This window comes from Corylus avellana, chromosome 3 (assembly GCF_965113065.1).
Source record: "Corylus avellana chromosome 3, dhCorAvel1.hap1.2, whole genome shotgun sequence".
NCBI classification, from domain to species: domain Eukaryota; kingdom Viridiplantae; phylum Streptophyta; class Magnoliopsida; order Fagales; family Betulaceae; genus Corylus; species Corylus avellana.
The window spans coordinates 15,778,817-15,802,357 of NC_142492.1; the positions used below are offsets into that span (position 1 = coordinate 15,778,817).

The following is a 23,541-nucleotide window of genomic DNA, read 5'->3' on the forward strand; positions in this document are numbered from 1 at the left end:
ATGGGAAAAGATAGAATCAGTACCTCCGTTAGTTCAGTCAATGAAATTAGCACGTGTCACTCCCATAATACGCCACGTGGCATAAAAATTAAAAATAATAAAATAATAATTACAAGAAAAAAAAAAGAAAACAATTTGGGGGTGGCTCAAGGTGGCCACCCCACGGAGCCAAGGGGGTGGCCGAAACCACCCCCAAACACCTATTGGGGGTGGTTTCGGCAACCCCCAGTCCCCACTGGGGGTGGTTTCAACCTCCCCTGGACTGGCCACCCCCATCTGGCCGAATGGGCCACCCCCAAATGGCCAAGGGGGTGGCTCGGCTACCCCCAATTTTTTTTTTTAATTATTATTTTATTATTTTAAATTTTTTTACGCCACGTGGCATATTATGGGAGTGACACGTGCTAATTTCGTTGACTGAACTGACAGAGGTACTGATTCTGTCTTTTCTCATAAGTTGGGTACTAGATTTATACGGTTTTAAAACTCAGGGAGGAAAAAATAAAAAAGTGCAAACTCAGGTACTAAAAAAGTTATTAACCCAAATATGGTATATAACATTACTCTTACCTCACCAATAACCAAAATTTAATATTTTAAATGATTTTACGACTAGTAAAATTGTTAATAGGCCAAAACATTCCAACGTACAATTTCATACTTGGGTGTATATACGTTCAATATCTTTGCAAAAAATTCACCGACAACGATTAATAAAAATATTGGGATCGATGTGTATGTTTGTGAGAGTTAGGAAAAGTATCAAAGTGAATTGGACCATTAAATAGAGAAGATTGTATCATACCAAGTATACTTGTCTGAAAATTAACAAACCTAGCATCACGAAGACATAACGAAACAGAAGCATTAATACCTAGTATGGTTAATGGTTTAACAGCAACTTGAACAGATCCAATGTGTAAAAACTTAAACCCTTTTACCAAAGAATCATTAATAAATTTTTTACCAAACCAGAAGCAACCTAAGTGTTACATAAGATATATTGAAAATGCAGTTACATTACTTAGTACACGAAACAACCAAATAAACACCTTCGAATATGTTTCTCACATGGTATTCTTTGCATACGGTGGAAATTAAGCATTAGACCAGTAAATATCTAATTTGCCCTACTTATTTTTTGGCACTCCCAAAGGCCTTCCAAATAGCTTGAGAGGCATCAACGATATTGTTGTTGGAAATTGCCTTGAATTAATCATGCCATGAATCCCACATGGGTCAAATGGTCGGTGGAGTTCACTAACCAAGCCGTCAAAGCAATAGTGAAAGGTTGTTGCACCAACCAAGCCATCGGAGGAATAGTGCATGGTTTTTGCACCAACCATTCTCACCAACCCTTCTACACCATATATAAGGAGCATCAAGCTTCAATGTTTCATGTGTGCTAAGACAAGAAAAGTATAGAGAGAGAAAAAAAGAAGGAAAGGTTGATAGAAAAAGGTATAGAGAGATAAGTCTAGTGTTAGGCATATAAGAATTGCAGATCACAACATAGAAGAGTTGTGTGCAATCTCTCTCTGAAATATCTCTTGTAAAGTCTCCCCGTTATTTTCTACCAAAATAGTGAAATCTCTGCAACTTGGTGGATGTAGGCAGTATTGGATGAACCACGTATAAATTTCTTGTCTTGTGTATGTTTGTGCATGTTTATAGTACTAATAAAAAATACACGTGTATGTTCTGTCTAGGAAAGATTGGATTTTAAGTGAGACCGGTGTGACTCCTCCAATCTTACCTGGGAACGTACCGAGCTGTATCTTTGGTAAAATACTATTTATCGTACTTGTGTGTGATAAGTGCCAAATATTGCATATTTGGACCTCTTTATTTACATTAGTTAATCCTTTAGCTGTGTCGTTATTTAATATTTTGTGTTAGTTTTGTGTTTTTAGTGTTTTGTAGGTCATTAAAGAAAAACTACAGCTTTAAAGGGAAAAATGCAAAGTTTGGAAGGAAGCATACTTTGAGAAGACCTAGATGATGTGGTTAAGTCTAACCAAATCCAAGAAAAGGTTAAATCAGATTAAACTTCAAATTGGATAAGATTTCGGATCGGATTCAAATTCAGATTCTGTATATGTCTTGATATTTTGACCATAACTCTCCGCTCAAATTTCGGATTGAAGTGATTCAAATGGAATTGGAAAGCTAACTCAAAATACTACAATTCGTTGTGAAATAGGATTTTCCTAATTCGTACAGTTACTATGTCAAAATTGCCCCACAATTAAGAGACACAAATCTGGACGAATCCTATTCTGATTTCAGACTTCTATTTTGACTGGGAGACAGACCTCCGAATTATCTAGGTTTAATAAGGTTTTTAGGACTTTCCTAAGCCTATAAATAGACTTCTTTGCATTCAAGAAAAGGGACACAAACCTAGAGAGCAAAATTCTTTTGTTTAGTTTTTCTTTAGGTTTAGGTTTAAGTTTAGATTTTATTTTTATGTGGAGCTAAATTCTCAACTAAGGTTGGGGATGAAGCCTCACTGATGAAGAACAACATCACTTTTATGTAAGTTTTTATTATTCTAATTTTATTGGGTTTTATATTTCAATTGTTTTACTTCTAATCAATTGTATGGAGTGATTCTTGGATATCTCTTGTGATTCAGGGATACATGTGATGATTTGAGATAATTTCATATGATTGATTGCTTGGCTTTTAACTCATAAAAATTGGATATCCCTTGTGATTTGTTCTACGGATACATCTGGTGTTTCAATTGAATTTGGATTCCTTTTGTGATTTGGTCAATGAATGGATACATGAGATGGTTTTGATTAATTCTTTGAAGCATAGTAAAATATATCTATGATTTAATTTGTGAGAACTTCGGATTAATATTGATGAACATAAAGTATGTTGTTATGATTTGGTGAGTGTGAATTCCCAAACCTTAGTACCTTTATCCTTAGATATACTTATTTTATTTAGTTTATGTTTATCCTTTAATTTTCAAAACTCAAAAATCAAAACCCTTTTGGAACTAGATTAGGATTTAATTAATTTAGATATAAATTGCTCTTTCAAAAATACAATTCTCTGCGGGATCGACCTCGCACTTGCAATCCATTAAACTACAATTGATTCGTGCACTTGCGAGTTAAATAAATTTGCACAACAGTGTGTTGTTGTCTTCTTAACAGATTGGATCCCAAGATCCTCAAGAGGAATTAGTGGCGCCTAATTTCCTAACAATTGGTATCAGAGCGAGTTTGCGGATTTCTACTCGTTAAGAAGAAATGCAGTCCTTGAAGTTTGAGATTGATAGGTTCGACGGGAAAATGAACTTTGGCTTGTGGCAAATACAAGTCAAGGACATCCTAATCCAATCTGGGCTACACAAAACGTTGAGAGGTATACCCGCCTCTAGTCCTAGTGATGATGACGAAAAATCTGGTACTAGCGACGTAGATTGGGAGGATTTGGATCTGAAGGCGGCGAGTTCCATTCGGTTGTGTCTGGCTAAGAACGTTCTTGCTAATGTGCAAGGGACGTCAACAGAAAAGGAGCTTTGGGAGAAGCTCGAGGAGATGTATCAGAAGAAGGGAGTCTCTAACCGGGTGTACCTGAAGGAGTAGTTTCATACACTGCGAATGGCTGAGGGTACGACTATTTCAGACCATTTGAGTGTTCTCAATGGAATCGTCTCTGAACTCGAAGCTCTAGGAGTTCAAATGGACGATGAAGATAAGGCCTTGAGGCTTATCTGGTCTCTTCCATCTTCCTATGAACATATGAAGCCAATTTTGATTCATGGGAAGGAGAAGATTTTCTTCTTAGAAGTTACCAGCAAACTTCTGTCAGAGGAAAGAAGGCTGAGTGGTGGACATAATTCTACACTTGAGAACTCGGCGTTGGTAGTTGCAAATTGGAAGAAAAAGAACCCTGTGAAGGGAAATCTTGTATGCTGGGGGTGCGGGCAATCTGGACACCTTAAAAGAAATTGCCCAAAGAAAGGAGCAGGTTCGGCAGGTTGCTCCAAAAACACTAATAGTGTTTCTCTCGCTGCAGTGAGAGATGATTATGATGATGCTCTTTGATAAAGGCATGTACATCCTCTGGCATAACCGCTAAAAATGTCAGGATAATGGATGTGTTCTATTAGCAGGTCCACAATTGCATACGGGACATTGGTTTGGTCTTTGATGTCGGGTATGTGGTGGAAAAGGGTGTCGATGGCTGATGAACTTCCGGGGGAACCAAACATGGAAGTTGCACCATATTTTTCAGCAGGATTTTTTCGATATGTGCCTGAAAGGAAAATTCTTAGAATTGTTTAATTCTAAGTGCATGTGCTTTTTATGGTGGAGCATGATAATTCTTGTAGAATTATGACTGTTGGTGTAGACAGTGTTTTGTACGACATCCCAAGGAGTGGGGATGGGCATCGGTCAAGATGCTGACCTGAGGTCTCAGGTGGAGGTTGCAAAATTCAAGTCATGGTAGAGATTGTAGCGACTTTATGGAATTCAAGTCAAGGTGGAGATTGTTGGAAATTGCCTTGAATTAATCAAGCCATGAATCCCACATGGGTCAAATGGTTGGTGGAGTTCACCAACAAGCCGTCAAAGCAATAGTGAAAGGTTGTTGCACCAACCAAGCCGTCGGAGGAATAGTGCATGGTTGTTTGCACCAACCATTCTCACCAACCTTTCTACACCATATATAAGGAGCATCAAGCTTCAATGTTTCATGTGTGCTAAGACAAGAAAAGTATAGAGAGAGAAAAAAAGAAGGAAAGGTTGAGAGAAAAAGGTATAGAGAGATAAGTCTAGTGTTAGGCATATAAGAATTGCAGATCACAACATAGAAGAGTTGTGTGCAATCTCTCTCTGAAATATCTTTTGTAAAGTCTCCCCGTTATTTTCTACCAAAATAGTGAAATCTCTGCAACTTGGTGGATGTAGGCAGTATTGGCCGAACCACTTATAAATTTCTTGTCTTGTGTATGTTTGTGCATGTTTATAGTACTAATCAAAAATACACGTGTATGTTATGTCTAGGAAAGATTGGATTTTAAGTGAGACCGGTGTGACTCCTCCAATCTTACCTGGGAACGTACCGAGCTGTATCTTTGGTAAAATACTATTTATCGTACTTGTGTGTTGTTGTCTTCTTGACAGATTGGATCCCAAGATCCTCAAGAGAAATTAGTGGCGCCTAATTTCCTAACAATTGTTAGGACATGGAGGTTGTTAATCATGGTTAGCATCAGACCCCATAGTGGAATCACACTCATCAACCACTTTCGCCTTAACATTCTTTCCATTGCTGTGGATGGTAATATACTTTAAACATCTCCGCTTATGGTTGAACCATCCCGTTGAGAGCGCCGCCACAGGGGTGTCGTTCGAGTGGTATTTGTTGTCACATTCCGATGGTGTACCTCCATCCCCACCTTTCTCAAAGCTGTTGATAGTTAGCATGGCCTTTGTACGACTAGATACAGGTGGTGAACACTTGTAAGTTGTGTAAGACTTGCCTTTCACACAACACACAGAGTCATTCTCTTCGTTACACTGTCCTAAAGGAGCCTTTTCTCTTCGTTACACTGTCCTAAAGGAGCCTTTTTACCCCTTATATCACCACTGGGCTTGCAAGTCTGAGCATCAGCTAGCGCTTGACCACTTTGTAACAAGAAGAAGAAAGAGGAAGAGAACAAAGACAGTGGAAGAAATTTGGTTCTGCATCTTCAATATATTCCCTCTCCCTCTCTCTGGTTATGTTTTTGTGTGAGGAACATAAACTGGCAGTGGGCTATATATAGAGATCATATTAACCACTCAAAATAGATATCTTTAATGTAAAATTAGGACGTGTTTGCAGTCTTCTTTTGCAGGTTTCTTTGAAATATTAGTTGGTATTTTTTTAAAGTATGATGGACAAGAACAACTCGAGACAAAATGGGGAAAACGATATAAAAGGGCGTGTTGATTACGCCACGATATATACTTTTACAATTGCCTTAGTTTTGAATCTTCTCGTGATTGTCGTTTGTGCATCTGTATCACATGATTCAGATCCCTTAATTAACTCAACGAGACAAAACTGTATATCCTTAATTTACCCTTAGAATCTTTCGGCAGCCAATGAGGCTTCATGCAAATGAGCTTAAATAAATCTAAATATATTAACTTTTTATATGTTCAGAATCTCAAAATTTCATCGCAAAACTCGCCTTGAAGAAAGGGTGTATCTTTTTTGTCTTAAAGTGCATGTTCCAGCCACCAACGTGACAAGAAACACAGCAAAAGCTTCATGAACGTGGTGAATTTTTTAATTTAATTTCACTGCTTTTTTTTTTTTTTTTTTTTTTTAAGTTTTCCATTTGCGGATCTAAAATGTTTTTTATGTTTAGTTAACAAATGGATAATCAAAATATCAGTGGAAAGGTATCTTTATCTTTTAACCAAAGCTTAAATTCTTTTAAGGAATAATGAGAATTGTTAACACAATTTCCGGTCACCCTAAAAGATTAAGGTTAGACTGGGATTGAGTCGTGCATGAGCTGGGGTCGTGCCAGAGGAAAAAGAGTTTGGACAGTATAAGAGCAAGATTTTATGAATTAATTCCTCCTCCTTATTAATGGTGCATGCCATATATATATATATACACATGTGTCAGACTACAACACGCACACAGTGAAAGAATCTCTTCTATCAAAAAAAAAAAACGCACACACAGTACAATATCTTACAAAGGATGGTCAATATCTTTCATCAGGAGGTGCAGGGACATGCGTTTGTCAGGATGGACATCCCCTTTGTACGAGTGTCCTTGCGATTGGTGTGGTCTTACCTTGCTGTGGGCCCATCTCCATCATGGGAGGAATGTGCTCGAGTCAGGTTTGCATGCGGTGACTACCATGGATGACAGGATTGTGCAAATAAGTGGGACGGCCTTGGTGGGGCCTTTGGGACACGTCTACCAGGCAATGGAGGGCTTGATGAGCGACCTGCTATAGTGCTACTGGAGACCCCTCGCCTCGTCTCTGGCGGGCTGATTTTCTCTCCAACAAGAATGAAAATGAATATTTTGCCATGCATGCTCATCACTGCCAAAACAGTATAAAATTATTGTCGGACAAGAGATTCTTCGATCCACAAACATCCAATGGAAAACACCTAGTACACAATGGGAAATCCTAGAAAAGAAGGATCCTAGCTAGCTAGATCAAGGTTTGTTTTTGTTATTTTTTAATCGGATGGAGAAAATTTGCTGTCTCCCCTACATGTCCTAGAACCATAATTCTGGTTAATGTTATAGCACCTGGCATATATTACAATCAAATATGTTATCACAAAGCAAAAGACAGGAAAATAGTGGTCAGAATTTTTTACCCCCCCAAAACTCGGAAACAAAATGGTCTATCAACTGAGCCTAATACATTAGTTTGAGTTAATTGAGACAATTTCCGTGGCATCTGGAATCCCAAAAACCATAAACCACAACAGGACATTTTCCTTTGTTTTTGTTCAGATTATCGAAAGAAAAAATTCTGCTTTCCTAAAAAGTGCTTGAGATTAGTTTACAATGAATAATGCTCATTCAAGTATGATAATTATTCAAACTAAATTTCCATTAAGCTACAAAAACAATGAGTACAACCCCATTGTCTGTGATGGGTAAATGAAGTCAAAAGTTATCGGTTCCCAAGAGGTAACTCAATCGGCTGAGAACCATGCCTTATAAAACGGAGGTCACTAGTTTGAATTCTACTTCCCCCTTTTGTGTGGACATGTCAATGAAAAAAAAAAAAGTCAAGGGTTATCTAAGCCAAAATCAACTGCCTTCCTGTCATTGGAACATCAAGAAAATCAGATTCAAGTGAAATTTATGTACAATGCTCATGTATCTATCAACCTAAGATCATTGAGCTCATACTCCACGCATAAACTTAAGCTTTGTCCTAATGTCATATTAAATCATTATTTATCTTAAAAAAGTCAGCAGAGTTTCGGGGATTAATGAACTGAAAAGTAAAAGACACATAATAATAGCTTCTATTAGATCAGAAAGCATGTAAGAACAATATCAATTTTCTTAGTCAATTCCTGTTGTAAATTGACTAAATTCTGGATATATTACTTTTGGGTTCGCATGGTAGTCCACGACTTTCAGAACAAATTGCTGTTTCCTTGAGTATTGAAAAATCTGAAATTAAAAGCTGCAGACACCAATAGTAATTGATTAGAGAAAATCCAATTGCAATGGTGATGATATGTGGAGTAAAACCCATTCCAGCCCAACCCGACAGCCATTCACCTATCAAAACAATCAATCATTTGTTACATCATTCACATACTTGGAGGTGCTCGCATGATAAAGAAACAGATACATATCAAATGAATATTCTCAAGCTCACTCCACATGGAGGAATGTATTCTCACAGACACAACTAAATGATCAGAAAAAAGAAACCAGGCAGAGCTAATATTTTACATTCTGGCCATATAATTGGCTTAGGAAAATCAAATAATAAAATTGTGAAATTGAGATTTCCACACATAATAAAAATAATATAAGTTGTCAGTGATCCAATAAAATGAATCTCAGAGTACATGCAGATAAATATAGCAGTAAACAAAATAAAAGCATCTATCTACTGTCCTTCACATATGTACATAATTTTGTTAAGATTTTAACAACTCATGCTCTGTCCTTCAGCTCCTTTAAAAGGTTTTACAGTGGATGACGGTTCCTGATCACTACACAAATCTGGAATATTTAATCTGCAGTTAATGCTCCTACAAATTCTCAGTGGAGTTCCATCAATTTTGTCTGAGAATATAAAGATCTAACTGTACATGACTGAAAAAAATTTCTCAAAGAATGGGCAGCTTGATAGCTACTTTCCTCTTAAAACCGACCTAGAAATGTCTTCCCATTTGAGTTTTTTGCGCCTAAAAGTTGCACACCAATTTCTCAAATCTAAGTTATCAAACATAATTTTCCAGGAAAAAAAAAAATTACACGTTGACCAAGGTTTAAGAATAGTCAATATAGACACATTATTTCAAACATGTTGGTTCTATGAAATTCCTGAAAAGTTGTTAATTCATTATATCTACATGCATATAAATAACGTGTCTCTTAAAATTTGAAATATCATGGAAAATGAGCACAATATAGAGCAAACTGAAGAGAAGGTGGGTGGGTAGAATCCACCGGTGAACCCATAGGTCAGAAATTTTTTTTTAAAAAAAAAAATTATTTTTTAAGAAAAAATGTTGGCATTTTAGGATTTTCACCCCCCTCCATTAGGATTTAACAAAAAATCCTAACGGGAGGTGGGCAATTGAAAAAAGTCAAAAGATCGATAAACCAAAGTAAGAGTTTTTAAACTTTGAAAAAATGTTTACAAAATGTGTAACATTTCACGGGTAAAGTAAAGTTACCCCATTTAAGTATTAGCAAATTGCAATGACAAGGATACAATATACTTAGCAATATGCGAGATGAGTTGAATGGACTTAAAACACTTATTTTGAATGACAATTTGTTTGCCTATTATGTTCATTACTTTGCACATCAGCTTCAACTGACTTTAGTTGTTGTTGCTAAAAATCACATCTAAATTGCAACTTTTTTTAGTTTGGTTAAAATATTTTGAATGTTGTTGGAGTATCACGTAAACGTCGTGATGTACTTCATGAAAAACGAATTGCTAAAGTAGCGGAAGTACTACAAAATAATGAAATGTCTACTGGCCGTTGCTTGAATTAATAAATGAATCTAGAGAGACCTAGTGATACATGTTGGAGTTCTCATTATGGTGTTGTTATTCTTGTTACCATGTTTTCTTTTGTCATCGATATAGTTGAAAATATTGTTGAAGATAGTTTAAATTTTGAAAAGAGAGTAAAAGCAAATATACTAATTCAGTCACTCTAGACTTTTGATTTTGCTTTCATTTACATTTGATGAAAAATGTTTTGGGGATTACAAATGAGTTATCTCAAACTCAACAACGAAAATATCAAGATATTCTGAATGCAATGAAGTTAGTTGAAATTTCAAAGCTGCATTTACAGGCTATGAGAGAAGATTTGTGGAATTCTTTATTTGAAGAAGTTTCTAAGTTTTGTGCAAAAAAAAAATATTGTTGTCCCCAAGATGGATGAGCTTTACCAAGTCATTTCAAAGCTACATTTACAGGCATGATAAATTTACATCATTACCATGTGAAGCTTTATTATACTATTATATACATGCAAATCCAAGAACTTAAAAGTCACTTTAATGAGGCAAGTTCCGAATTATTACTTTGTGTTGCATGCTTAAGTCCAAATGACTTGTTTGTTGTTTTTAACAATGAGAAATTACTTCGACTTGCTCAATTCTATCTGAATGATTTTTCAGAAGTTCAACTTATCACCCTAAACAACTAGCTTGAAACATATATTTTTGACATGCTGAGAATTCGCAACACTCAAAGGGATTGGACAACTTGCTGAGAAATTGGTAGAGATGAAAAAGAATATCGTATATCCATTGGTTTATTTATCGGTAACATTGTCATTGATTACAGCTAATTGCGACAACAAAGGTTAAGAGAGCATTTCAGGAATAAATATTGTTAAAAATCATTTACATAACTGAATGGTAGATTAGTGGATAAATGATTGTTTGGTTACATACATTGAGAAAGATATATTCAAGACTATTAGTAATGAAGAAATCATGCATCGATTTCAAGGTATGAAAACTCGTTGAGGACAATTGAATTAATGCTAGCCGTAACAAAATAAATTATAAGTTATATTTATATGTTTTAGAACATAATTAAATTTTGTTGAATTATTTCCTTATTCCGTTAGTTATATTTTTTTAATACTTTCAATTAATTTTTGTTTAACTTTATTTTTTTATTCATCAAAATTTTTTTGCCCCCCTTGAATGAACGTTCAGGCTTCGAATTTATGTATTCATGTAAGTTCATCCCCCCACAATACAAATCTTGGATCCACCCTTTCTTGTAGGGTAGTTAGGAGGCAAACGATACACGTTTAGATTGAACTTATGATGTTTTACTCATAATCCCCAATTGCTTAAACAACATCAAATCGACATTTGACCAAATCCGAATGTCCCTAGCTTATCTGAATACTCATCCTCAGCCTTTGTTCAATGAAGAAGGAAGGAAATTTGTGAGTGGTAATGGGTTGTGATTGGTGAGTTAGGACATATGGTGGTTACCATGTTTACAGTTTTTCCGACCATGGATGAGTATACTGAGATCTGGAGAGCCAATCTTCATAATGTTTCCATCATTTTCTCAAGTCCTGTTGAACTGTTGAAATTCTTTTTGAGTAGATGAATAAAGATGAGAGTTTTGAAGAAATTTTGAAGATCAGGAAAACAAAGTTTGGGCCAAGCATGCCGAACATAAAGGCCTAATGGGCAAAACTAGAATGTTCAACTGATCCAAAATCATATAATAGTTGGTGATCATAATTAATTGCACAGCGATATCTTGGAGGGCCTAAATTAAGCTCTTAGCCTTCCAATAAAGACACATTTCGGCATCATCTGATGCAAATAAAGCTCAACTCCAGTGAACATGTTACATCACATTTATGAAAAGTAACATCGTTTAGAGATGTAAAAAGTAAAAGATTAAACAAAATTGTGAATGACGCTGAGAAAACATACCATGCAACCCAAAAATGGAGATATCAAGGAGTGTTTTTGAATTTATTTGTACCACAAAAATCTAGGTGTCATTCAAACTGGACATTAGCTTGCACTCATGTATGTGAGAAGGAAATTTTCCACAAGTCTACTTCTCCGCTGAACTCACTTGCTGCCTAGCTCTGCGAATACAATCTTCAAAGGTTTTAACCAGAGGCGAACATTTCAGGGAGTCTTTGGCATGCTCCTTGTAGCAGGCCAACCAAGCATCATTCTCAGCCAAGCAGGGCATGGGCTTCTGGTATGGAAGCTTGAACTCCTTGTCACGGAGATCCTTTGCTCTTTGTGTTACTTCCTGCACCATGTTCTCCTCCTGCTTCTGCAACCTCTCCAAAACCCTCTCACTATCGTGAATGACAGATCGAATTGCATCCAATTCTGTGTAGGTAGATTGTGCAGGAGGGTTTACTGGTAGGAACAATGGAGGCTGCAATGGCCATCCTGGAGGAGGAGCAGCCCCCTTGGACGGTTCAGAATCACCAGAAATCTGCTTCTGGTTTACCTTAGTTTGGGGCTGTCTAGGCTCCTGTGGTACCTTAGCTTTAGACCTTCTAGTTTTCTTCTTCAACTTTTCGGTGTCATCAGCAAGCCGATTAAGAAGGTTGCTGCTAATCTGAATTGAAAAGTCACCCATAACTAGGGCGACTCCCACACAAAATACCTGAAAACATTCATGGAAGTGATTGTGTGGGATTAGAAACATACAATGCAAACTTTCCTTTTTATACTTTCCGTGTCAGTAATGAGTTCTTTCATTAGGTATCTAGCTCATAATAATAGAGTGACAAATGAACACGACAGGGGTTCTCAAGCCACAATAAGCATAGCAAGCTTGCAATGAGTGGGAAACTTTTCCAAGAAAGAGCCTTAATATTGTGGAAAGAAACTTGAGCATGAAAGTATGAAAATCAGTAAAGGGAGGCCTGGATTGCTGTTTTCCTGTTCAATGTACAGTTTTATCATTATTCAAATAATCCAGGTGTCTCTATATCACAAAATTGTCAAAAGACAGAAAAATCACTGGCAATCAGGTATATACTGGGAGAAGAGATCTCCCATCAAAACTTAACTCTTAGAAAGAATATTATATCATCCAAAACTCACATGAGGTATATGAATGTATCAAGCACACACATGTAAGTGGTTCATATGGCAATAGTTGAGCTTAAACTCATAGGCTTAAGCTTTTGGGTTTGGTGATGCCTTAACATGCTATATTATGGTCTTACTAGAAGATTTCTCATGATGTTAATCTCCCAAACAAGTAGTATCAGAGCCTATAGTGATATGATGACATGGTACAGGTAAAGATGAGGGTCCTAGAGTAGGGGCAAAATGTGCTTGGTGCCAGTACAGATGAAGGTCCCTGTTGTAGGAAAAAAGATTGCATAGTGCAAGCAAAGACAAGGGTTTGTAGAGTAGGGAAAAAGGTGCATGGTGCAAACACAAATAAATGAGAGTAGCAATATGGTTGTGGACTCACATATAAGAAGAAGATTGTAGAGTATACACGTGTGAGCGTAAAAAGAGTTTAGTTCCACATTGGAAAGTGTCCCATATTAGGAAGAAGAGTAGCCCACATAGAAAGTGTGTGGTTTATAAAGATACTCATGAGTGTTAAATTCTACATTGTCTAATTACTAGGTGAAACTGGACTTTATGAAGAATTCTAAGAAAGCTCCAAATTTGCTAGTCCTTTTGGGGATATAACGCAAATGTGGCTAATTCTTTTTCCTAGATTGTTATAAATGGTATCAGAATCACCTAGTATAGTCATGAGTGCTAAGTCCCACATTGCCTAGTTACTAGGTGAAATTGAGCTTCATAAAAAATTATAGGAAATTTTCAAATTGACAAGTCATTTTGGGGCGATAGTGCAGATGTGGCTAGTCTTGTTTCCTAAATCGTTATAGAAAGATGCTACATTATAGTCTTACTAGAGGTCTCTAAAAGATTCAATCTCCCAAATAAGTGGCACCAGAGCCAATGGTGGTGTACGAAATGATGAAGTGTCGCGGGCATGGATAAGGTTCCTTAGAGTAGGGGCAAAAGGTGTGTAACATCCCCATTATGACACAATTATGGATGAGGGTCCCTAGAATAGGGACAAATATGCATAGCACGGGTATGGACGAGGATCCATAAAGTAAGGATAAAACTGTATGGTGCGGACACAAACGAGGCTTTTGGAGTAGGGGCAAAGGGGCATGGCACGAGCAAGCCCACATAGCACACTAGTGATCATAGAGATGACCCATAAGATAGATTTAAAAAAGAGGCTTCTGGTTAAGGGTGAGTATAAAAATGTGGTGATGGATACACATGGAAAAATTGATAAGTACACACGCGCGAAAAAACAGAAGTTGTGTTGCTCTTTGTAATTTGGAAAAGACAGACGTTTGTACTCCAAGACCAATGAACTAGGCGATCCCCATCAAGAGAAAAAATAAAAGCAACAGACGGACTTATTGAACCATAACTTCCAATTAAGATGTTGGAAGACATAAAAATTGTCACAAGAAACTTTGAACCATCACATGCCCAAATGATGCAATGTTGAACTGCTAATACAGAGACAGAGGCGACTTAGTTAGGTGTTAAGTTTAGTGTACAAAGTAAAAATAAATTAACTAGTAGTTTAACAATCCCAGTGGAGACATATAACTAAATATGGAGGCATTGACGCATAGCTTTGTAGTTGACGTCCTACAAAAATCGAAGGAAGCCCATCAGGGCCCCAAGTCTAGCCTAAGCTTATACAGTTCATTACATAAAACTCAATATGAGCTTAATTGCAAGAAACATCAACATTATGCCACCAACCCCCATTCTTGTTCGCTTGGATGATCCCATAACAAGCTCTCTTGCCCCAGTCGTTCTTTCATTTAGAAAACCTGAAAAACTTAAAAATTACAAAGAAAAGATTGACACAACTGGTACCCTTGCGGAGTTTTCCCCAATACCCACAAACAAAAACAGCGTTTTTCCAAATCACAAACAGTTGTTTTCCCAGATACCAAGAGCCCTAGAACCAACCAAGGCCAAAAATTTCAGGAATTATAGAAATTGTGTAAACCTAACAAACATTGTAAAATCAAACTATATAATTCGACTAACGATGCTTCATTTTTGGTTGAAGAGTGCCTTAGATCTCCAACAATAGAAAATTAAAAAGAGAAGGGAGACAGAAAGAGGATCTAACCAGAACTCGGCAGAGTAGTCGGCGCCGGTGGGAATCGTCTCTGGCTACTGACAACTCGGAAAAGCGTGGGAGTTCTCCAGAGACACAGGACGGGGATTCAAGCAGGGCTTCTTATTTTTATTTTTATTTTTTAAGAGACTCCTGAGCAAAGAAGGTGGATTGGACTTTGGAAGTGCAAAAGATTTGGATTTTTTACATTGGGCCCCCGGAAAGCTGAGAGATTCGATCAGTGGACTTGTATTGGGCCCATTTAATCTGCTCTCAGGCCCAATAGATTAGATTTGAAAATGTAATTTTTTGAAATATAGTTAAGCGTTTAACAAAATTGTCTTTTTAAAAAAGTACATCCTTACCGACTTGACCTGTGATTTGAAAAGTATAGATTTTGTGCATTTTCAAATCGCAACTTTTTTAAAACACAATCCCAAACAATTTATTTTATGTAATGTAGTTTAAAGTCCAACTTTTTTGTCTATAAAATCACAATGCCAATCGTGTTCACGGACTCTTTATTACTATGTCCTTATGAAATTGGGGTAGTTATGACTCAATCTCTGCTTATATAATTCTCTCCCTGTCCTTAAGTTCATTTAGAATAATTCGTGGTTACTCATTCCCCACCCAACCCCCCACCCACTTTTTTTTTTTTTTTTTTTTTTTTTTTAGGCTGTAGCTCAGGTTTTTACATTTAATTGTTTGTTTGTTTGTTTTTTTATTAAAAAAAGAAATATTTCAAAAATTACGTATTTTATTATAATTGAGTCGCGAATTAATCTGTTTATTGAGTCTTTAAGTTTGGCCTATTCCAGTAACTTTTCGGTTGCCGTGCGAAAAATGGAGTCATAATTTCAAACATTGCACTTGATATTATATATATATATATATATATATATATGGGAAAAAATATAAAAAAGCCTCTTAAATTATCAGTTGTTTTCGATTTATCCCCTTAATGTTTCAAAAGTGATAAAGTAACTACCCAAACTACCAAACTATTGCATTTTGGTCATTCTGTTAGTCAAAACCGTCAGTTTGAACGAAAACTGCAAAACAACGTCGTTTTGTTATGGGTAAATTACTACAATGCCCTTTTATGAAAAAAAAAAATTTGGAAAAAATATAAAAAAGCCCCCCAAACTACCAGCCGTTTTCATTTTAGCCCCTTAATGTTCAGAAAGTGATAAAGTAGCCCCCAACAAAACAACGTTGTTTTGCAGTTTCCATCCAAACTAACAGTTTTGACTAACGGAATAGCCAAAATGCAATAGTTTGGTAGTTTGGGGAGCTACTTTATCACTTTTGAAACATTAAAGGGCTAAATCGAAAACGGCTAATAATTTGGGGAGTTTTTTTATATTTTTCCTATATATATATATATATATATATATATATATATATAGAAAAGTAAATAGTAAGAAATGTGGTAATATCCCTAGTAATAGTAATAGTAATAGTATTACTTCTCTTCAAAGACATGCTTCATCTCTACACAGAGAAAAGTAGAAAACAACGCCTTGTCGGCTAAATTTTTGACCCGACAATTAGTATTATTTTCCAAGGCTGCTACTAAATATATTACTTCAAGAAAACAAGGTCTGGCTTTAGACAATTTTTTTTTTCTTTTTTTTTTTTTTTTTTTAGACCATGTATAAGAAAAATATAATTTTTCAAATCCTGGGTTGACTTTCAAACTCCAAATTTATGAGGAAAAATACTATTACTCTACAAGATAATTAATTAAAGAGAACTCTTTTTAGTCGTTCTCCTGATCATTTCACATTCAACTTTTTTAAATTTAATTATTGGATATGAAAGATCTATACCTTTATTCATGAGAATCCTATACAGATTTAATAGTTAATTTTTTTTAAAATTGAATGAAAGAATAATTGAAGAATGATGTTTAGACTTTCCCTTAATTAACTTTAAGTTAATGTAAGTACATTACATAAAATTTATATTCTACTCACATTATTCTAGCATTAACCTTTTTTTTTTTTTTAGTTTAAAAGCCGGGCTATGCAATAACCAATAGAGTAATTTTCTCCTATCCAGAAACCCCCATGCCACGAGAATTTATCATATATTTTTCTAAGTGTTAAAAGGCGCAGCCTGTAACACCTCCAATCCCCATCTAACTTGTGGCCTAATACTGCGTCTCATCCTTGCACACAAACCGAATGAGCGAAAACTCGATAAGTAATATTCCCCAACCAATTTAAAATTGGTTGGTTAAAAACAATTTTCCTTCAAAAAGTTTTCTAAAAGATATTTATTCATCATAAAAAGTGTTAGGTCGAGTTGATGACAGTTTTCCGAGGAGTGACGTGGCACAATGTTCGAGGAGTCATCGAGGTGCAAAGAATAACAAAGAATTGAATAAAAGCTGCTGAGGTATGCCGGTGGGAGATAGCTTCGATGCCTAAGTTAGCAAGTGATTTTGAGAGGGAGAGAATAATGAACAATGAGAGCTTGTGAGAGAATTCATATTACCAAATAATGAATTGGAGCTTCCCTTTTATAGGATCAGGTAGCAGTTGTCTTCCCGAAATCATTGGCCCCACATTCCCGAGGATCCACGTGTGCCATGTCAGCGAAGTGGATCGTGGGTTGTGGGCCACAATCATGAGATCGTGGAATAAGTGGGTGGCTTGGCCACGTTTGTGTCGGACGTGGGTGCCTAAGTAATCCTCGGGTGCACGCGTCTTGATTAGGTGCTGACAGTTGTGCCACGTTCTGGCGAACGTGGGTGTTGTCCCACGTTTGAGTAGTGAATGTGGGTTTTTGTAGCATGTGGGAGAACCGTTGTATCCTCAGTAAAGGACCATTATACCCTCGGTAGGCTGACCATGCATCGGGCTGGGCCGACTAAGTCTCGGCCTGAGCCTAGAGGCCTGTTGGGCTTTATGTGGCCAATCCATCACCCATCAGGTTTTATTTGGCCTTATTCAATGAGCAAAACACATATTTGTAATTTTCCATTCCTTTCCTTGTGTTAAAGGTAAAGATTGGAGGTGTTTTTTGAGTTTTGTCATTAAATGGCCAAATGGGGAGATTGTCAGGTTTAGTTTGGCCTTATTTAATGATGAAATCATTTGTTTGTATTTTCTCATTCTTCCCCAAGTGTCGGGTTGAAGATTGGATATTTGTTAGAATTCTTCGCCTTCCTCGTTGAATGGGGTGTTAGAACGAGCTCGTGACAACACTGAATGAGTGCTCTCTGGTTTCCTGTCAGGAACCCCGTCAGGACGGGACATGTAACGGGAAGTTTCTGCTTTCTCGTCAGAAGTCGTGTCAGAATGGGACATGTAATGGGCGGCTACTTGTTCCTCATCAGGAACCTCGTCAGAACGGGACAAGTGACGAGAGCATTTCTTGTTAGGAACCTCATCAGAACGGGACAAGTGATGAGAGCATTTCTTGTTAGGAAGCTCATCAGAACAAGACAAGTGACGGGAGCAAAATTGAAGCCTCTGTTTTCTCGTCAGGAACCTCGTCAGGACGGGACATGTAACGGGACCAAAGTTAGACTCCTTGATTTCCCGTCAGCTGGTGCACCATGATAGGCTCGTGATGGCTATTTAGATCTAATTTTTTACTCGTTGCTTCCTAACGAGGATTAACTCCCATTATGACGGGAATGGCTCAAAATGTTAGATTTTGGCCTTCCTGTCCTAACAGAAGAAAATCCCCGTTAAGACGGAAAGAAGTAAAGCTATAGATCTATAAATACCTGTCTTATTTCTGCAGAACTTTTTGAACCTCTCCATTTCCATTTATGCTCCTTTTAGCTTGGAGGTTTCCGGTGAAGAAAGGGTTGCTACTATCACTTTTGAAAGTGATACCTGTTGTGCAAATTTATTTAACTCGCAAGTGCACGAATCGATTGTAGTTTAATGGATTGCAAGTGCGAGATCGAACCCATAGGGAATTGTATTCTTGAAAGCAATATTAAATCTAAACTAATTAAATCCTAATCTAGTTCCAAAAGGGTTTTGATTTTTGAGTTTTGAAAATTAAAGGATAAACATAAACTAAATAAAATAAGTAAATCTAAGGATAAAGGTACTAAGGTTTGGGAATTCACACTCACCAAATCATAACAACATACTTTATGTTCATCAATATTAATCCGAAGTTCTCACAAATTAAATCATAGATATGTTTTACTATGCTTCAAAGAATTAATCAAAACAATCCCATGTATCCATTCATTGACCAAATCACAAAAGGAATCCAAATTCAATTGAAACACCAGATGTATCCGTAGAACAAATCACAAGGGATATCCAATTTTTATGAGTTAAAAGCCAAGCAATCAATCATATGAAATTATCTCAAATCATCACATGTATCCTTGAATCACAAGAGATATCCAAGAATCAATCAATACAATTGATTAAAAGTAAAACAATTGAAATAAAAAACCCAATAAAATCATAATAATAAAAACTTACATAAAGGTGATGTTGTTCTTCATCGGTGAGGCTTCATCCCCAACCTTAGTTGGGAATTTAGCTCCACATAAAAAATAAAATATAAACCTAAACCTAAACCTAAAGAAAAACTAAACAAAAGAATTTTGCTCTCTGGGATTGTGTATCTTTTCTTGAATGCAAAGAAGTCTATTTATAGGCTTAGGGAAGTCCTAGAAGCCCAAGTAAACCTAGATAATTCGGAGGTCTGTCTCCTAGTTAAAATAGAAGTCTGAAATCGGAATAGAATTCGTCCAGATTTGTGTCCTTTAATTGCGGGGCGATTTTGACATAGAAACTCTCAGAATTACGAAAATTCTATTTCACAACAAATTGTAGTATTTTGAGCTAGCTTTCCAATGCCGTTTGAATCACTTCAATCAGATATTTGAGTGGAGAGTTAGGGTCAAAATACTAAGACGTATGCAGAATCTGAATTTGAATCCGATCTGAAATCTTATCCAATCTGAACTTTAATCTGATTTAACCTTTTCTTGGATTTGATTAGACTTAACCACATCATCTAGGTCTTCTCAAAGTATGCTTTCTTCCAAACTTCGCATTTTTCCCTTTAAAGCTGCAGTTTTTCTTCAATGACCTACAAAATACTAAAAACACAAAACTAACACAAAATATTAAATAACGACACAACTAAAGGATTAACTAATGTAAATAAAGGGGTCTAAATATGCAATATTTGGCACTTATCAATACCCTTCACCGTTTGTGTACCACGAAAGGTTGCCTAAAAAGCTTCATGCTTTCTCGCCTACTTAGGGTTTTTTGTTTCTGCTGTTTTCAAACCACACTATACACATCACTCAATCACAAAGAAGTCTACCGAAGGGGTCAGTAAGGAGATGAGCTACATAAAGGTGGTCACGATGGAGACAAGCTGGGATGCTTATTGTTTACAAGTCTAGAGGTCCTCTAGGGAGTGAGTATTGTATAGTCTGTAACTGTGAATCTTCATATAGTGATTTCCTGCGTTTGGCTGCCCCGGAGTGGTTTTTCCTTTGAGGTGCTCAAAGGGTTTTCCACTTCGTGAACAACATCTTGTGTTGTGGTTGTGTGAATGTTCTTCATTTTTGTGTTGGTTGACTTTTAAGCATAGTGATAAGTGCTTAAATAGTCATATTTTAGCCCTTAATTTACATATGTTAGGCTCTTAGTTTTGTTATTATTTGACGTTTTGTTTCCTTTTTGTGTTTTATGTCTTTTTATAGGTTTTTGAAGAAAATGAAGTATTTCTGGAAAATTCAGACTCAAAGGGTATTTTTGGAAAAATCTGGAGGTTGAGATCGAGCACATGAAGACTAAGCTCGAGCACATGCAGGCATGTGCTCGAGCGCACATACGCCTAGGCTCGAGCGCAGCAGCGCTCGAGCGCCAGAGAACAAGGAGCAAGCGCAGTAGCCGCGCTCACGCGCACACAAAGAAGGATCGAGCACTTTAGCGCTCGAGCGCACACGGGCAAGGATCGAGCACAGGCTTGCACTCGTGCGCATCGTACCTGGGATCGAGCGCACTCGTGCGTTGGAGAAGAATCAGATGCGACCAAGACTCCTTTTTCAACCCAAATTTGGTTTTCAAAGTCCTACTTGTGCTCGGAAATAAACCTCCAATTTTATTAGGTTTTCTAGGGATTCTATGTTTTCCTAAGCCTATAAATAGACCTCTAAGCCTCTAAGAAAAATGGTGGAGAAGCAGACACAAGCTCTGGAAAAGAATTGAAGGCTAGATCAAGAGGAATTTGGGTTTTTCTTCTCTTCCACCTTTTATTTTGTTATGTAGTTTAGTATTTTAATTAGGGCTAGTTTGAAGCCTTAATCATGTCTCTTTAGGGTTGCAATATTGGCGCATTTGCTACAATTATCTTTTGGGTGTTTAATTTGATTACTTCCTGTTTACTTGAATTCTTGACATGAATGTGTTTGATCATATGCATGTGTTTGGATTTATGTTATTTAACTCAATTTGGATGGCCGAGTCCTGGACTGAATAAAGTGACAAAAGAACCCCATTACAGGTTCTTGGGCTAATCAACATGGGAAACCGGGAGTAAATACCATGCCCTAGGCCTTGTGTGGTTGTCAATTTTCATGGATTTATGCTTCCTTAAAGAACAACTTAGTAGATACCATGCTAAATCCTTTGGGGAAGAAAAGAACTAGAGTAGATACCATGCCTAGTTCGTTGTTTAGGAAAATCAATAGCTTAAAGAGTAGATACCATGCCCTTAGGTTGACAAACATTGAATATCTAGAGATCATTGGAATATTGGCATATTGTTAGTCTTATTTGAGTATGGTTAGCGGTGGATTTCAAAACCCTAATCCTTTTTAGTTTTAGTATTTCTTTAGTTTAATTCAACTTGCAACAATTGTTTTAAACCCGTTAATTAAATAGGAAATTTCTAAACATAATTTACCAATCCTCGTGGGAATGATTTCGTATTTGCCTGCTATGCTATCATTTTGATCTTATGCACTTGCGACTAAAACATAACAGATATTTGCCTATTAATTTAGGTGGGTATTTGTCACAACACATAGCTTTTTATTTTCCTTATATAAATCGCTTATGCATTTGATTTGGGGGTAGAACACAATCCTTGTTGTTCTTTCAATTGGTATTAGAGCAGGTACGCTCGGTTTAGACTCACGTCTTGAGTGTGTTCGATGACCCCCACTGTTTTGGGACGATCTACCTCTATTCCAAGTGCTCCTTCCATTTTCATTGGAAGTGATTTTGCACTTTGGAAGGTTCGTTTATGAGCCATGTTTAAGAGGTTTATTTGTCTATTTTTGTTTAGCATGACTAGAAGGTTTATTGCCTATCTTATTGCATTCTGGTGCATGCTTTGGGTTTTTTCTTTCTTTTTTTTTTTTTTTTTTTTTTTAATTTTTTTTTATGAGTTTTTCTCTTGTTGGTTTTTTAAGTTTTTTTTGTTTGTTTGTTATGGTGTGTCTTTCTTTGGGAGTGCTCTCTCTCTAGATCTTGTTGAGTACTTTTTTCAAACACTTATTGTGCTCTTTATGAATCTCTCATTATTACTAACCTGTGTTATACTGGCTATTGAAGGTGTCTTATATGATGGTTTGAGAGTTTGTGTGTGTGCTTTGATGCTTATGTTCATTCTAAGCCTTGTCCTATTTATGCACACTCTTTTCACAAATTTTGAGGGATTTCACATCTGTTAGTTTGGGCAGAAACTCTTATGAGTATTTTTGAGTTTCCCTATGCAAATTGGCCTTGCAAGTCAACCTCAAAACTTAATTGTTCATGGCATCACCTCTATCAATGACAAGAAAAATATGATCAAAGATCAAATGTTTAACAAAAGTGTGACTAAACATATTTTTATAAATTTGCTTTTGAAATCCCTATAGAAAGAGCCGGTGTCATAATCATTGCGGAAAAGGTGAAACACCCATGGGGTTTAATTTGTATAAATTCTCTTGAACAATTGAAGAGGAATGTGAGTATGAATTTTTATTAAAGTTGAGGAAAAAGGGTTTAACTTTTGCGTTAAGGGTCACCATTTTTCTTATGAGATGTGATTGCTCCATGCCTATGTGACTTGTGCCTTCTCTTGTGAAATGGTCCACACATTTCACTATGACATGTTTTAGTATGTTCATTTGCATCATTGTCATAATCATTCTTTCTATGGACCATCATGTTTGTTCATACTTGGATTAAACTGAAGAACATGTTAGTTTTTGAAGAGATGGTTTCTCTCATGTGTTAATAAGTGTTTGTTGTGAGTGCTCACGTTGATTAGGTGAGAGTATTTGAGCTTTTTTGGTTTTAAAAAGGAAAAGGAAAGGGTGAAGAGGATTGTTTCCTTACACTCTGTTTTTTTTTTTTAATTTTTTTAATGAAAATTGTTGTTGCTTCACTCAAGATCTCTCTCCCAAGGGATTTTTTATTTAGTCTCTGATATGCTGTTTGGTCCTTCTTGAAGGTATATGTCTTGTATGATTATTGTGCATTTTGGTACACATTGTGACTCTAATAGGTGCACTCATTCATATGATCATCACAAGTATGTTCTTGTGTTGTTTTGAAAAGGGCATATGTTTTTCTTGAAAAGCAAGTATGTTGCTTTTCAAAACATGATTGAGATGTGTTTGT

General features: G+C 36.5%; 1 protein-coding gene and 2 pseudogenes across 1 annotated transcript; 1 reads left to right on the forward strand and 2 right to left on the reverse strand.

Moving 5' to 3' along the window:
- Positions 1–1,097: 1,097 nt before the first annotated feature.
- Positions 1,098–5,720, reverse strand: LOC132173807 (kiwellin-1-like; annotated as a pseudogene).
- Positions 5,721–9,759: 4,039 nt separating this feature from the next.
- Positions 9,760–10,584, forward strand: LOC148586852 (uncharacterized; annotated as a pseudogene).
- Positions 10,585–11,453: 869 nt separating this feature from the next.
- LOC132173808 (copper ion binding protein) lies at positions 11,454–15,038 on the reverse strand. Its single transcript, XM_059585416.2, has 2 exons — positions 14,927–15,038; positions 11,454–12,385 (listed from the first exon to the last, which is right to left on the reverse strand). The coding sequence occupies exon 2, from the start codon at positions 12,356–12,358 to the stop codon at positions 11,813–11,815; it is 546 nt and encodes a 181-aa protein (XP_059441399.1). The 5' UTR covers positions 12,359–12,385; positions 14,927–15,038; the 3' UTR covers positions 11,454–11,812.
- Positions 15,039–23,541: the final 8,503 nt, after the last annotated feature.